Source organism: Oncorhynchus keta, chromosome 29, assembly GCF_023373465.1.
Source record: "Oncorhynchus keta strain PuntledgeMale-10-30-2019 chromosome 29, Oket_V2, whole genome shotgun sequence".
Lineage (NCBI taxonomy): Eukaryota > Metazoa > Chordata > Actinopteri > Salmoniformes > Salmonidae > Oncorhynchus > Oncorhynchus keta.
In genome coordinates this window covers 11,085,669-11,102,882 of record NC_068449.1, presented here as the reverse complement: position 1 = coordinate 11,102,882, position 17,214 = coordinate 11,085,669, and the positions used below count along the sequence as shown (strand labels likewise).

The 17,214-nt window shown below is 44.0% G+C and overlaps 1 protein-coding gene across 4 annotated transcripts in view; it reads right to left on the bottom strand.

Moving 5' to 3' along the window:
• Nucleotides 1-1,524: 1,524 nt before the first annotated feature.
• LOC118372104 (probable E3 ubiquitin-protein ligase RNF144A-A) overlaps nt 1,525-17,214 on the bottom strand; it is a 75,303-nt gene continuing 59,613 nt past the window's right edge. Inside the window, exons 8-9 of one of the 4 annotated variants that reach the window (XM_035757870.2) lie at nt 16,962-17,051; nt 1,525-3,552 (exon numbers count right to left, since the gene is read on the bottom strand). In XM_035757870.2, the coding sequence (XP_035613763.2) occupies nt 3,133-3,552; nt 16,962-17,051 (510 nt within the window). In that variant the 3' untranslated portion in view covers nt 1,525-3,132. Of the gene's footprint in view, nt 3,553-8,519; nt 13,159-16,961; nt 17,052-17,214 lie in introns of those variants that run through there. The other 3 variants (XM_035757872.2, XM_035757871.2, XM_052485890.1) reach the window with 3 other exon arrangements.

Sequence of the window (17,214 nt, the reverse complement as noted above, 5' to 3'; positions counted from 1 at the left end):
CTCTGTCAGAATATTCAATTGAATTACTAGTTAATAACAGTCTTGTAGCACAGGAGCATTTACCTTAATTTATACATCAATCCCAGAATTGAATGATTGGTGTGACATGCAGAATATCTTGTCAAGGGCGCAAGAAGACGTTTGTAAAACCACAAATAAGTGCATCCTTTTGTCAGTCGGAGGCCAAAGAGCCTCTTTTTCTTCTGCTAGTGTCACACAACGCGGGAGGACCAAGGCCACGTCAAACCACAGGAAGTTAATAGGTGTCATTGGTGGTGTGGACAAAGAGCAGCACTGTAGCATGCTGGGAGAAAACTGATGTCAACTGATCACTTAGTGATGCACAATGGCCTCTGGTCACAGCTTGAGTCACATCACCGTTCTCATTATTAACCTTTCACCTTTAGGTGGAATCCCCAATGGCAACATGTGTTTGCTCCATTCATCTATTTGTGGGAAACAAACAACCCCTGTCAATGCATCATAGCGGCCTGTATGCCTCCAGTGTGTTGGCTGTGGATACCGTGCAATATATGGGTATATGGTTCAGGAGAGTTGAAGCTTAACGAAATGTTTCTCAGTATGCTGTAAAAGATAGCTCTTGCCACGCAGAATGAGAAATCATTATCAGCTCTATATGTTGCTTGTCAATATGAAACGCTGAATGTTAGACACTCCTAAATAAGCCATTTTGCTATGAGTCGTTCACCTGAAGCACCTCTTGTGGTCAGGTTAGGTTAGCTCTGTATTCAGATTCTCAGTCACATAATCTGTGTTACTGTGGAACAGCGTTCTGGGAGACGGGGTGGTGGTCGGCATGTTGTCTGTGTCCTGGGAGGTCGGCTGGGGCGGGGTGGTGGTCGGCATGTTGTCTGTGTCCTGGGAGGTCGGCTGGGGGCGGGGTGGTGGTCGGCATGTTGTCTGTGTCCTGGGAGGTCGGCTGGGGGCGGGGTGGTGGTCGGCATGTTATCTGTGTCCTGGGAGGTCGGCTGGGGGCGGGGTGGTGGTCGGCATGTTGTCTGTGTCCTGGGAGGTTGGCTGGGGGCGGGGTGGTGGTCGGCATGTTGTCTGTGTCCTGGGAGGTCGACTGGGGGCGGGGTGGTGGTCGGCATGTTGTCTGTGTCCTGGGAGGTCGGCTGAGGGCGGAGTGGGGTGGTGGTCGGCATGTTGTCTGTGTCCTGGGAGGTTGGCTGGGGGGTTGGGGTGGTGGTCGGCATGTTGTCTGTGTTGTAGATGATGGAACTCTAGTTCCCTCTCATGGCAAACGGATCTATAGCATTCACCTTGGAAGGCTACATGTCCCTTGAATTAAAGCCCCAAAATATCCAAGAAAGACAGAAAAACATAAGTATCAAGTATTTACTGATTTAGATAACATCAGCTGCGTTTAGACAGGCAGCCCAATTCTGATATTTTTTTCTCCACTGATTGGTCGTTTGACCGATCACATCAGATCTTTTCACATCAGATATTTTCCAGTAAAAAAAGATCAGAATTGATCTGCCTGTGTAAACGCAGCCATCCTAACATTTACCAAGACCAGTGAGGTTAATAACTGAGATTAATAAAACATTTGAATCCTGTTAGATAAAAAAAAGCGAAATTCAACACCATCAATTTGTCCAGATGATGACAATATACTGTTCAACAACAGAAAGTGTTAGTAATATCCTACTGATATTATATGCATTTCTTACAGCTCACTGCTCTGAATCTAATGTGTTATAGGAGGTGGTAAAAATAACAGATACATGTTAAATTAAACAAATTAGCGAGTTTAAGTGATAATGTTAATTGTAAAAGTTGGATACTGTAAGTAAAGGGACTTTTCATTGCTGAGTTCTGCACCCCTGTAAGTAAAGGGACTTTTAATTGCCAGAGTGCTGCACTCCTTAAATCTTTCAAAGTGAAAGTGGGAATGACAAAAATAACCACTTGCTACTTGTTAATCATATTAATTCATTTCAATACACATTATGGACAATTAAGAAAAACTAAGAAGGAGAAATGGATCATCAGCAACACCTTGAAAGTGAGAACTTTCCGCATTGGGTAATTGATTGAACCATGTGGTGTGAATATGAGGGGGTGTAAAATGATGAACTACTTGCATTGCAAAAGTTAAGTTGTGCTTTCTCACCCCCTTGAATCATGAAGGCACTGAAACAGAAACTGTACATGAAGTTAAGGCCTGAGTAAGTAATCAACTAATAAACTGTCATCTGTGTTATTCTGACAGACTTTAGTTGAGGGAGAAAAACATTTTAATACAGTGTATTACTTACCCATTACATTTCATGTAAATCATTCATTGGCATATTCAAATCAGTCGTCACTGACAAACACATTGCCTGAACATGGGTTGACAATTAACTGCCATTCAATGTGACATTCTTATCTCAAGTTCTAACATAACTCAGTGCCAATGATGACCAAAAAGGAGCTCTTTGCTTACATTATTTTCCAATCAAAGCTTTGCTCATAGGGTTCACATCTCTGAGATGGGCTCACTCCAATACCAGCTGGGCAGCACCTGGGGCCTGTTTTACAATATCAAATCGCTTTCAAGACATTTTAAGGGCTACCCCTTCAAGTCGCAACTTGGAGAAGATGAGAAATTCCAACATCATACCATCACCATTCCAGTCCAGTCCCTAAACAGCCAGGTCTACAGCTGCCTCCCAGTCCCAGCTCCTAGCAATCTGTTACAAACCACAGAAGAGGACCTCTGAGAGAACAGGCAGATTCTGAAGAGCATCATATCTAAGGTAATATGCACTGAGTGTACCAAACATTCAAGGACACTTTCCTAATATTGAGTTTAACCTGCCTCCTCCCCTTCATCTACACTGATTGAAGTGGATTTAACAAGTGACATCAATAAGGGATCATAGCTTTCACCTGGATTCACCTGGTCAGTCTATGTCATGGGAAAGAGCAGGTGTCCTTAATGTTTTGTTTACTCATTGTAAAATCTATCAGGGATATGAAGAGGTTTGGGTTAAGTACATATATATGTGTGTACATAAAACTATTTTAAAAACAAATTAAGACCTTAGGAACCTACCTGCCTGTAAATTAGCACATTCCAATTACTATGCAGGTTCACTCTAGAGACTGTACAGCGTTTTATTAGTGGAACATTTCACAGAAAGACACAAGGACAAAGAAGTCACCTCTCTTTACACCAAAGATTAAGTACAGGAGAGAGCAGAGGAAGGCCTTGGCAGAGCAGTGGGTGAACCCCAGCCCTGCGGCCCAGCGGCCCACACCTGTGATGTTAGGACTCTGTGTACCATACAGTACAGGTGTGAGGGCCTGGCTCTGGCTTCCTCTCCTCACTTCATTCGCTCCAGATAACCCATCAGCCTCAGCACCCGGAACCCTGTCGCCATGGAGCCCACAGATGGTGCTTCCTGCGGCCGGACCCTGCGATTGGCGGAGACCTTCCAAACAGAGAACAGCTGCTGGGGGATGATATATCACTGGGTTGTTATTTGGCGTTAGCGCTTTCATTTCAGGCTCGTCTGCTTGACACTCCCAGACCCACATCTGGCAGGAAATGGAAGCACAATGAGAGAGGGGGAGAGAGAGAACGAGAGAGTGATTAACAAAGAGCTGAAGAGCAGGTGTTGGTTTGACAGGGCTACAATGTGTGAAGAGAAGTAGAGATTGATTCAGAAGGCTTTTCAATAGCTTTAGTGAGCATATACAGTGCCTTGCAAAAGTATTCATCCCCTTGGTGTTTTTCCTATTTTGTTGCATTACAACCTGTAATTGAAATATTTTTATTTAATTTAATGGACATACAAACAAATTGTCAAAATTGGTGAAGTGAAAAAAAAGAAAAAAAAAAATTGTATTCACCCCCTTTGCAATGAAGCCCCTAAATAAGATCTGGTGTAGACAATTACCTTCAGAAGTCACATGATTAGTTTAAAAAAGTCCACCTGTGTGCAATTTAAGTGTCACATGATCGCAGAATGTATACATACATACATATATATATCTACATACACACACATACATATACATATATATATATACACATATACATACATTACCACACACACACACACACACACAGACATACATATATATACACATACACATACATTTATAAATATAGACACACACACACACACACACATACATATATATATACACATACACACACATATAGATACACACACACACACACACACACACACACACACACACACACACACACACACATATATATATATACAGGGTAGCCTAGTGGTTAGTGTTGGACTAGTAACCGAAAGGTTGCAAGTTCAAATCCCCGAGCTGACAAGGCACAAATCTGTCGTTCTGCCCCTGAACAGGCAGTTAACCCACTGTTCCCTAGCCGTCATTGAAAATAAGAATTTGTTCTTAACTGACTTTCCTAGTTAAATAAAGTAAAAAAAAATATATATATATATATATATATATGTATATATATACACACATACATACATACATACATACATACACACACAAATATTTATAAATATATATATGTACACAAACACAGAAAAAAATACATACACATGTACACACACATACATACATACATACATACATACATACATACATACATAGCCAGGGATTTTAACAAGGCTAATCTGAAAACAAGGCTCCCCAAATTCTATCAGCATATCGATTGCGCTACCAGGGCTGGAAAAATCCTAGACCTCTGTTATTCTAACTTCCGTGACGCATATAAGGCCCTCCCGTCAGGAAAAGCTGACCACGACTCAATTTTGTTGCTCCCAGCCTATAGACAGAAACTAAAACAAGAAGCTCCCGCGCTCAGGTCTGTTCAACGCTGGTCCGACCAATCGGATTCCACACTTCAAGATTAGATCACGTGGACTGCGTAATGTTCCACATTGCGCGAACACGCTGATTCGGTGTGCGAGTTTATTAACAAGTGCATCGGTGATGTTGTACCCACAGCGTCTATTAAGACATTCCCCAACCAGAAACCATGGATTGATGGCAGCATTCGTGCAAAACTGAACTTGCAAACCACTGCTTTTAATCAGGGCAAGGTGACCGGAAACATGACCGAATACAAACAGTGTAGCTATTCCCTCCTCAAGGCAATCAAACAAGCTGGTTGGTAGGTGATCAAATACTTATGTCATGCAATAAAATGCAAATGATTTCCTTAAAAATCATACAATGTGATTTTCTGGATTTTTGTTTTAGATTCCGTCTCTCACAGTTGAAGTGTACCTATGATAAAAATTACAGACCTCTACATGCTTTGTAAGTACGGAAACCTGCAAAATCGGCAGTGTATCAAATACTTGTTCTCCCCACTGTATATACAGACACATCAAATACACTGCTCAAAAAAATAAAGGGAACACTTAAACAACACAATGTAACTTTTGAATGCTGGTGGTGCTTTCACTCTAGTGGTAGCATGAGACGGAGTCTACAACCCACACAAGTGGCTCAGGTAGTGCAGCTCATCCAGGATGGACCATCAATGCGAGCTGTGGCAAGAAGGTTTGCTGTGTCTGTCAGCGTAGTGTCCAGAGCATGGAGGTGCTACCAGAAGACAGGCCAGTACATCAGGAGATGTGGAGGAGGCCGTAGGAGGGCAACAACCCAGCAGCAGGACCGTTACCTCCGCCTTTGTGCAAGGAGGAGCACTGTCAGAGCCCTGCAAAATGACCTCCAGCAGGCGACATATGTGCATGTGTCTGCTCAAACGGTCAGAAACAGACTCCATGTGGGTGGTATGAGGGCCCGACGTCCACAGGTGGGGGTTGTGTTTACAGCCCAACACCGTGCAGAACGTTTGGCATTTGCCAGAGAACACCAAGATTGGCAAATGTGCCACTGGCGCCCTGTGCTCTTCACAGATGAAAGCGGGTTCACACTGAGCACATGTGACAGAGTCTGGAGACGCTGTGGAGAACGTTCTGCTGCCTGCAACATCCCCCAGCATGACCGGTTTGGCGGTGGGTCAGTCATGGTGTGGGGTAGCATTTCTTTGGGGGGCCACACAGCCATCCATGTGCTCGCCAGAGGTAGCCTGACTGCCATTAGGTACCGAGATGAGATCCTCAGACCCCTTGTGAGACCATATGCTGGTGCAGTTGGCCCTGGGTTCCTCCTAATGCAAGACCATGCTAGACCTCATGTGGCTGGAGTGTGTCAGCAGTTCCTGCAAGAGGAAGGCATTGATGCTATGGACTGGCCCGCCTGTTCCCCAGACATGAATCCAATTGAGCACATCTGGGACATCATGTCTCGCTCCATCCACCAACGCCACGTTGCACCACAGATTGTCCAGGGATTGGCGGATGCTTTAGTCCAGGTCTGGGAGGAGATCCCTCAGGAGACCATCCGCCAACTCATCAGGAGCATGCCCAGGCGTTGTAGGGAGGTCATACAGGCACGTGGAGGCCACACACACTACTGAGCCTCATTTTGACTTGTTTTAAGGACATTACATCAAAGTTGGATCAGCCTGTAGTGTGGTTTTCCACTTTAATTTTGAGTGTGACTCCAAATCCAGACCTCCATGGGTTGATAACTTTGATTTCCATTGATAATTTGTGTGATTTTGTTGTCAGCACATTCAACTGTGTAAAGAAAAAATAATTTAATAAGAATATTTCATTCATTCAGATCTAGGATGTGTTATTTTAGTGTTCCATTAATTTTTTTGTGCAGTGTATATAGACACACTCACACACACATATATATATATCTATATACACACATACAAATATATGCAACGGGCACCACCAAGCAAGCGTCACCATGAAAACCAATGAGCACTCCAAACAGGTCAGGGACAAAGTTGTGGAGAAGTACATATCAGGGTCGGGTTATAAAAAAATATCCTAAACTTTGAACATCCCACAGAGCACCATTAACTCCATTATAAAACATTTAAAGAATATGACACCACAACAAACCTGCCAAGATAGAGCCGCCCACCAAAACTCAAGAACCAGACAAGGAGGGCATTAAATCAGAGGCAACAAAGAGACGAAAGATAACGCTGAAGGAGCTGCAAATCTCCACAGCGGAGATTGGAGTATCTGTCCATATGACCACTTTAAGCCGTACACTACATAGAGCTGGGCTTTACGGATGAGAGGACAGAAAAAAAAACAAGCAAACACGTTTGGTGTTCGCCAAAAGGCATGTTGGAGACTCCCCAAAGAAATGGAAGAAGGTACTCTGGTCAGATGAGACTAAAATTCTGCTTTTTGGCCATCAAGGAAAAGGTTATGTATGGTGCAACTCCAACACCTCATCACACTGAGACACCATTCCCACAGTGAAGCATGGTGGTGGCAGCATCATGCTGTGGGGATGATTTTCTATTGGCAGGGAAACTCTTGAGGGAAACCTGTTTGTCTTCCAGAGATTTGAGACTGGGACGGCGGTTCACCTTCCAGCAGGACAATGACCCTAAGCATACTGCTAAAGCAACACTTGAGTGGTTTAAGGGGAAACATTTAAATGTCTTGGAATGGCCTAGTCAAAGCCCAGACCTCAATCCAATTGAGAATCTGTGGCATGATTTAAAGATTGCTGTATACCAGCAGAACCCATCCAATTTGAAGGAGCTGTAGCAGTTTCTCCTTCGAAAAATGGGGTGAATACTTTCGCAAGTCACTGTACTCTATAGTTTCTTGTAGTTTTTACAGCCTCCATACATTCAACTCTATATGCATTTAACCCAAAAGCTATAAAATACCTTGAGACCAAAACATTGCAAATGGTACCATACAAACATACTTCATTGATATGAATGGTACAACTTTTATTTATGAGCTGGTGCCAGGAAATTAATGTTGACTATTCTGATTATAGGTACACTTGGCTTATTCTGAGAACCTGTCACAGTGCAAAGCCAAGAACTGGCAGGGGGGGGGGGGTCAGCAGCAACACTATGAATAGATTTGATTGAATGTCTCAATGCATATGTGTATTATTTTATGGATCTAGAAGGAACATAAGACCCATACAATAAGTAAGGTGTGCCACTGGAAAAGCCAAGGTTTACTTGGTAGGTCTACCTTCAAATAAGACCAACCCACTGACGGAAGTTGTTATTCATTTGCACATCTCTTTTCAGTGACATTTAACATGACCCGAGAGCCGACTGGAATGAAAATATCCTATTGTGTTTGATGAAGACAAACGTACCATTCATCTTTCAACACCAGTGGGCGCACTTACACCAGTCATGTTCCTGGGACCGATGAGGACTCGTGAGCACTTCCGTATGAGCAAAAGACGTTGAAAATACAACTTTCTGGTTGAAAAGAAGTTGAAAATACTACTTTCAACGTTGTGCTCATCGTATTCCCTTATTCACATCATACGGCCAAACCAAGTCAAGTTGTACTGGTCTGCTTACACATCCCTCATTGTTGCTGAAAAGGACCAGCGCCGTACGATTCTGGATGACCATACTGTGAATCAGACAATGTGAATATGCTTGACGCATTTATGTCCAAAGGAGACACGAGTCACAAAAAACAACCACATTTATTCCATGTCACAGTGTCAGTGAAACTGTAGATACATGGCAGAAGTACAATGTTGGTTTATGGAAGGACATCCTCACATGCCAATTTACAAGGTACCATCTTTTGAAAAGTTGAAAATAGTTGAAAGTAATTAAATGTAAGATTAACTGCATCAAAGCCAACAGAACAAGTATAACACAAAGGCAACCTACATACAGTGTCTTAAGTGTAAAAGGCAAACTTCAAAAGCCAGGATAGAGTACGTCATGACAGAAATTTAAGGACTTGTTTCAGTCCCTAAAATGAAGAGGCATAGTATGGGTTCTTAAAACGCATAGTAGTGGTAGAGTACAACATGCATTTTAAAAACAAGAGCAATGGAATTTTTTGGACAACCTAAATACATCTCAGTAGAAATGTGGACAAAGCAATAGAAGTATCAAATCTTAGAAAATAATTGTGCAACATGCATGACATCACGTCAGGGTGACCGGTCCTTGGAGTTTGATTGGTAGATACTGTGTAACCATATGAAAAGCCAGCAACCTAAATCAGTTGAGTAAGAGGACAAATATTCAGGATTTCTTCTAAGCTCAACATCCCAACTATACCAAATGGATGATAAGAGAAGTGGAAACAAGTTGAGTGTTACATTTCCTATAGTCCTGCAATGTCATCCTTCCATTTCCTATAGTCCTGCAATGTCATCCTTCCATTTCCTATAGTCCTGCAATGTCATCCTTCCATTTCCTATAGTCCTGCGATGTCATCCTTCCATTTCCTATAGTCCTGCAATGTCATCCTTCCATTTCCTATAGTCCTGCAATGTCATCCTTCCATTTCCTATAGTCCTGCAATGTCATCCTTCCATTTCCTATAGTCCTGCAATGCCATCCTTCCATTTCCTATAGTCCTGCAATGCCATCCTTCCATTTCCTATAGTCCTGCAATGCCATCCTTCCATTTCCTATAGTCCTGCAATGCCATCCTTCCATTTCCTATAGTCCTGCAATGCCATCCTTCCATTTCCTATAGTCCTGCAATGTCATCCTTCCATTCCCTATAGTCCTGCAATGTCATCCTTCCATTTCCTATAGTCCTGCAGTGCCATCCTTCCATTTCCTATAGTCCTGCAATGCCATCCTTCCATTTACTATAGTCCTGCAATGTCATCCTTCCAAGTATCCGAGTTGAGGAAATCTGGAAATAGCGTCTACATTTCTTCTGATCTCCAAACCCATTCAAAAAAACTAAACAATTCCAGAAAAACTACAGTATTTAATGAACATACTACATCTTGAAAACCAAAACAATAGTACACGTCACACCATAGAGTATTCTAAGGCTCAACCTCCAATATAACACCCACACCATACGGAAACAAGATCGCAGATTTTATTTTTAAAATTCTCAAGACGCTTCAAACTATTCACTCTACACCATTCAATTTCACCATTGCCACACACACACGAGAGACCTTCTTGGCACGATTGTCATACAACGACATGGTCAGCTCAGTGATCCACATGTCCAGTTGAAACAGGCTTTGATGCATTAAGGGTTAGAAGAAAATGAGGCTACAGGCGAGGTATTCAAACATTTAGGCTAACGTCATGTTTGTTTTTAAAGGAATGGCTACATGAGGTAAGGTGATTGCTGATAGTTCCATTAACTGCCATAGCCCCTATTTGAATGCTACGAGGAGAGCAACATTAAAAATCAAGGACTTCTGAAGAGTTTCTCAGTATTCTGTATGTGTTCCAAAGTAGCTAACTGATGGACCGAATGATAATGACTCATCTCTTGAGTTTAGGGACAATCTTCAGTTCAAGCAATAAAAAGAGTGGGCACCCTGCCACTGTTTTGGTAAACAATAGATGTAGAAATTCATAAAACAGCTATGGATGCAAGGACTGACCATCCATTAAATATCAAAAGTATAGTTAACCATTTTGAGGCTATAGAATTATTAGTGTTTAAAATGAGTAAAACAAGCTTATAGTTTGGTTTCTAATGGGTTTATACAGCTCATGAGACCGTTATATTCTTCATGAATCAATGGCTATATATTATGAATTTAAAAGTCAAAAAATGGATGCAGCAGATTGCCCTTTTACATGTGTTTGAGTGAGAAACGGTGTAGCTACATGCATCCTCAGCACACAGTCTAATGGAACAACATGAGGACAAATGACTGTGATTAACTCATGTATGGCTTCTCAGATAGCTCAAATCAAACCCATGTTACATCTGATGCAAGTCAACCCCCCTATTGTAAAACACTACCGTATGAAGAGATGGCACAGGGAAGCTGGTATAACATACTGGACCACTTGATATGACCACACTATTAGCAAGACCTAGTAAGATTGGAAACGCACAAACTTGCATAGATACAGTGATGTGTAGAGCAGCTTTGGGATGTGTCCAAAACAGTCTAGTGAAGTTCTTGACATTTTGATAGCCCTGCAAAGGTTAGCTGCATGTAGAGAGAGTGAGCTCTCGACTTTCTCCCAATGAAAACATTGACAACCATACCACTAACATATGCAAGTTTTCCACTAGTTCACACAACAAAAAACATTTGTATAGGATTATTGTTCATTACAGTAGTTGGATATATATGACCAACATCAATGTGATATGGATGATATGAAGAGACATCTTTGTATCAGAGACATGAATTCATCTCTTATGTTCTACCTGACAATACACAGGTTTTAATGACTGATTGTGATGCATTAAACAAATTCATTATTTAAGTGTGCTTTCACAAGGACGGAACTGGACAAAAGCCATGTTTTTTTTTCTTCAGGAAACTAAAATGTGGCTTTTTGGCTACTTTTCTAATTTATTTCAAAACCATTTGTTCTATTTGGCTAAGCAATATGATTATCTGGGTTCAGAGGAACTCGGAATGAAAACGGCAGGACATCTATATTCAGGTATTCCATTTGACAACAGAAGTCGCTTCTGTTGATTCCAAATGGTTTGTTTCCGTCTGTGTGGATGACGACACTAAGGATCAGGGCCTGTATTCACAAAGTGTTTCAGAGTAAGAATGCTAACCTAGGATTCGTTTAGTCTTTCCTAGATCAGCAGTCCTACTCTGAGACTGTGTGAATACAGGCCCATGATCATCTTATTGGGACGTGAGAGTGAGTTTGGGACACCGTCACAAATACCTGTAGACACATAAGAGTTCAAATTCAGTTTGTAAAATTAATACTTTCTTGCTGATAGTTGGAACAGAGCGAAAGATTACAAAAACACTGACATCAACAAGAGAACGTGCTGTACAGGGGAGTGAGAGAGAAAACGTCCCAACTCCCACCCCGGTCCTTAAAGTGACAAACGGGAGTCTCATGTGCAAACAGAGTGAACACAAAACGTGGGTCATCACGTAACTCCAGTGCTACTTCCTGTATGTTGACAGCTACACAGAGAGTGCTACTTCCTGTATGTTGACAGCTACACAGAGAGTGCTACTTCCTGTATGTTGACAGCTACACAGAGAGTGCTACTTCCTGTATGTTGACAGCTACACAGAGAGTGCTACTTCCTGTATGTTGACAGCTACACAGAGAGTGCTACTTCCTGTATGTTGACAGCTACACAGAGAGTGCCACTTCCTGTATGTTGACAGCTACACAGAGAGTGCCACTTCCTGTATGTTGACAGCTACATAGAGTGCTACTTCCTGTATGTTGACAGCTACACAGAGTGCTACTTCCTGTATGTTGACAGCTACACAGAGAGTGCTACTTCCTGTATGTTGACAGCTACACAGAGAGTGGGGGGAGCTTTGTGTTTGACAAATGAACAAAACTTGATTAAAAGTGAGTTCAAGTGAAAGGTCCTCCGATCCAAGCTGTTCCTGCATGAAAATGTCCCGAGGAGAGGATCTAGAACAGGGAGGCTCAACTCAAATTGAAGGCAGTCAATTCATGGAAGAAATGTAAATTCTGAAATGTAAAAACTTTTGAAATAAAAAGTTTACAGTTACGTTTATTGAGAAGTCATTTAAAATAAATGCAATTTTATCAATTATTTAATTTTAGTTTAATTCCTGAATGGACTGCCTTCAATTAGAATTGAGCCCAACCATGACCAAGACATCCTAATGTGTTTATCCTTCATCTTGATAAAACACCCTCCTCTTGTCTTGTACTGCCTGAAGCACAGCAGAGGCCTCAGAGTGGCCCTGCTACAGTATACTTACACAAGCCCCCAAATCCACACAGAGGGGCATCATTGTCCTCCCCAAAGTCTGACCTGTGACCTTTGACCTCATCTACCAGGCCAGTGGGCATGGGGTCAACTCCTTCTCCACTCCCACCATGACACTGTGGAGTGATGGATTGGGAAGTGGCTAGGCCCAAGTCTCATTAAATAAAGCAGCACTCCAAGGTTGGAGGGAGGCAATAGAGGAAAAAAAAGAAAAAAAATGGTCCATGGCGGGGGAGGGGGGGGGACTCTTCACCCGCCTGTGTTGGTGGGGTGAGGTTTAGGTGGGAAAGGGGTCATCATCTCCTTTGCTGCACTTGCACTTGCAGCAGAGGATGAATGGTGTGGCCAGGAGGAGGAAGGGAGAGGCCACCAGCAGGAGCAGGCCAAAGCCAGCGAAGATCCCCACCACCTGGAGAAAGAGAGGGGGAGAGAAAGAAGAGAGGGGAGGAGAGAAAGTAGAGAGGGAGAGAGAGGAGGAAAGGGGAGAGAAAGTAGAGAGAGAGGGGGAGAGGGGAGGAGAGAAAGTAGAGAGACGGAGGGGGAGAGGGGAGGAGAGAAAGTAGAGAGGAGAGAGGGAGGGGGAGAGGGGAGGAGAGAAAGTAGAGAGAAAGTAGAGGGAGAGAGGGGGAGAGGGGAGAGAAAGTAGAGGGAGAGAGGAAGAGAAAGTAGAGAGGAGGGAGAGAGGGGGAGAGAAAGTAGAGAGGAGGGAGAGAAAGTAGAGAGGAGGGAGAGAGAGGGGGAGAGAAAGTAGAGAGGAGGGAGAGAGAAAGTAGAGAGGAGGGAGAGAGAAAGTAGAGAGGGAGAGAAAGTAGAGAGGAGGGAGAGAGGGGAGGAGAGAAAGTAGAGAGGAGGGAGAGAGGGGAGGAGAGAAAGTAGAGGAGGGAGAGAGAGCGGGAGAGGGGAGGAGAGAAAGTAAGAGGGAGAGAGAGCGGGAGAGGGGAGGAGAGAAAGTAAGAGGGTGAGAGAGGGGGAGAGAAAGTAAGAGGGTGAGAGAGGGGGAGAGGGGAGGAGAGAAAGTAGAGGAGGGAGAGGGGAGGAGAGAAAGTAGAGGGAGAGAGAGGGGGAGAGAAAGTAGAGGAGGGAGAGAGAGGGGGAGAGGGGAGGAGAGAAAGTAGAGGAGGGAGAGAGGGGAGGAGAGAAAGTAGAGGAGGGAGAGAGGGGGAGAGAAAGTAGAGGAGGGAGAGAGAAAGTAAGAGGGTGAGAGAGGGGGAGAGGGAGGAGAGAAAGTAGGAGGGAGAGAGGGGAGGAGAGAAAGTAGAGGAGGGAGAGAGGGGGAGAGAAAGTAGAGGGAGAGAGAAAGTAGAGGAGGGAGAGAGAGGGGGAGAGGGGAGGAGAGAAAGTAAGAGGGTGAGAGAGGGGGAGAAAGTAGAGGAGGGAGAGAGGGGAGGAGAGAAAGTAGAGGAGGGAGAGAGGGGGAGAGAAAGTAGAGGAGGGAGAGAGAAAGTAGAGGAGGGAGAGAGAGGGGGAGAGGGGAGGAGAGAAAGTAAGAGGGTGAGAGAGGGGGAGAGGGGAGGAGAGAAAGTAGAGGAGGGAGAGAGGGGAGGAGAGAAAGTAGAGGAGGGAGAGAGGGGGAGAGAAAGTAGAGGAGGGAGAGAGAAAGTAGAGGAGGGAGAGAGAGGGGGAGAGGGGAGGAGAGAAAGTAAGAGGGTGAGAGAGGGGGAGAGAAAGTAGAGGAGGGAGAGAGGGGAGGAGAGAAAGTAGAGGAGGGAGAGAGGGGGAGAGAAAGTAGAGGAGGGAGAGAGAAAGTAGAGGAGGGAGAGAGAGGGGGAGAGGGGAGGAGAGAAAGTAAGAGGGTGAGAGAGGGGGAGAGGGGAGGAGAGAAAGTAGAGGAGGGAGAGAGGGGAGGAGAGAAAGTAGAGGAGGGAGAGAGGGGGAGAGAAAGTAGAGGAGGGAGAGAGAAAGTAGAGGAGGGAGAGAGAGGGGGAGAGGGGAGGAGAGAAAGTAAGAGGGTGAGAGACTGCAACAAGACCGAAGCACCAGCAGATAAGACACTGTTTGTTTAGATACATAGCAAACATATCAAAAGGACAACACATGCCACACTATAGAGAAACCACTTTGAAGAGGACTAGCATCTGCAGTATCCCTTAACATGATAATTACACTCCAAGCCATTTCCACTTTTCTTCTCAAACCATTTTCTCGTTTGGCCTTATTGAACATAAACCCCTGTGTGAGTGCTGGGCATCCCTTTTATTTTCAATTTTTGTTGTGCAAGTCACCTATCCCACCACATGGTGGCATCTGATTCCAGCCCAACATCTCCTCAGCAACAAAATGGCATACAAAGCATGCATTTACAGGGAAGACCTCCTTAGAATAACATAATGCAATTCTGCCAGTTTCAGAGCAAGAGTAATTTTGGGGATCACCTCAGGGTAGGTCTGTGAAGGACAAGACGGCAGAGAGTGAGATATAGATATATCTAAAAATAACTGCAAACGGACCATTTTGACAGTCAGCTAGATGGTTTAACATAATATAATAAACATAAAACATTTTAATTAAATACCACCAAGCATGGATAAATATCATAGTTGAGATCCACACTTGGGTGTTTCAGTTCCTCTCGTGGAGGTATTAATATTTACATGAATTCCCCAGACTAGCACCACAACCTTTAGTTGTGCCAGTATACCTGTATGAACATGATATCCTGTGTGCCCATATGAACAAACCCTGACAATGCTATCGTATAGAATATACCATGTCTGGTCTGAGAACAGTAAGCCTGGAGAGGTGACCTTCATTCCTCTTATGGCATCCCTAGTGGACACAATCCAATAACTGATCTGAAGTTAGACAGAGGCTGAGCTTTCATCAAGGCAGGATTTGCCTTATCAGATCAGGGCCTTTATTCATAAAAAGTGCTGATCTATGATCAGTTTTGCCTTTTAGATCCCAAGATCAGCACCCCTTTTGTGAATAAGGGCCATGTGTTAGGTATTCATGAGGAGTTCGAGAGAGCGACAAGGTCCTTGGAAGCAGTGAGGTTGTACGGGCTGCGTAGGAAGCAGTGAGGTTGTACGGGCTGCGTAGGAAGCAGTGAGGTTGTACGGGCTGCGTAGGAAGCAGTGAGGTTGTACGGGCTGCGTAGGAAGCAGTGAGGTTGTACGGGCTGCGTAGGAAGCAGTGAGGTTGTACGGGCTGCGTAGGAAGCAGTGAGGTTGTACGGGCTGCGTAGGAAGCAGTGAGGTTGTACGGGCTGCGTAGGAAGCAGTGAGGTTGTACGGGCTGCGTAGGAAGCAGTGAGGTTGTACGGGCTGCGTAGGAAGCAGTGAGGTTGTACGGGCTGCGTAGGAAGCAGTGAGGTTGTACGGGCTGCGTAGGAAGCAGTGAGGTTGTACGGGCTGCGTAGGAAGCAGTGAGGTTGTACGGGCTGCGTAGGAAGCAGTGAGGTTGTACGGGCTGGGTACAGGAGGTGCAGTACACAAGCTGTAACCATGCTCAAATGATTCAGCCTGTCCCACTGGGCAACAGATGTCAGTGTGTAAGCTAGCAGTCACAACACTATTAAAACACGGGAAACATGCTCGTCTACGAATAGATATGTGTTTGAAGTTACTGTACTTATAGCTGAAAAATGACTTGGTGATGTAAGATGAAATTGTTTTGTTGTTGCATTAAATGAATATTAAAATAACAATTCTAAAGGACGCATGGACTTTCATTTGATTTCCCAACGTATGGCAAGTGTTATGTTTCAACTTTTATTTAACTAGGCAGGTCAGTTAAGAACCGGTCATACCCGGACGACCCTCGGCCAATTGTGCACCGCCCTATGGGACACCCGATCACGGCGGGTTCTGATACAGACTGGATTCGAACCAGGTTGTCTGTAGTGACGCCTCAAGCACTGAGATGCAGTGCCTTAGATCACTGCGCCAGTCGGTTACAACATGGTTATGCATGTTGTAACGCAAGATATTAAGCAGCCGGTCACATTTGTGCCAAACTAAAAGCTTTACTATTACCCATTGACTAGTAAATGTACACATACAAAGGAAATGACCTAGAAGACAGCAATGTCAGACATGTTCTCACCAACATCTAGAGCACATGAACCAACCTGTGCTCTCCTACCGACCAGTGTTTTTACAGCACCGTCAATGTGTATTCATGTTGAACACGTGAAGTCCAGTGTGTGAAAGAGAGCAAGAGACAGAAAGCTATGAAGGAGAACGGTGAGTGTGCTAACATACTGTAACTCACCTGTGTTCTGTGCCAGATGACAGACGACCTGGAGTGGCCTAGTTTGTTTCGACAGGGTCCTTTGTCAAAGTGGATCAGGAGGAAGTCATCCTGTCACACACACACACACACACACACACACACACACAAAAACAAAACATGCAGACAGAGAGAGAGAATAATGATCTATCATTAGTACTCAGAGGCAGCTGCTGAGAGAAAATTGCTTTTAAATGACCAGTGCAGTCTAAATTGCCTGTGGTCTGAAATGAGG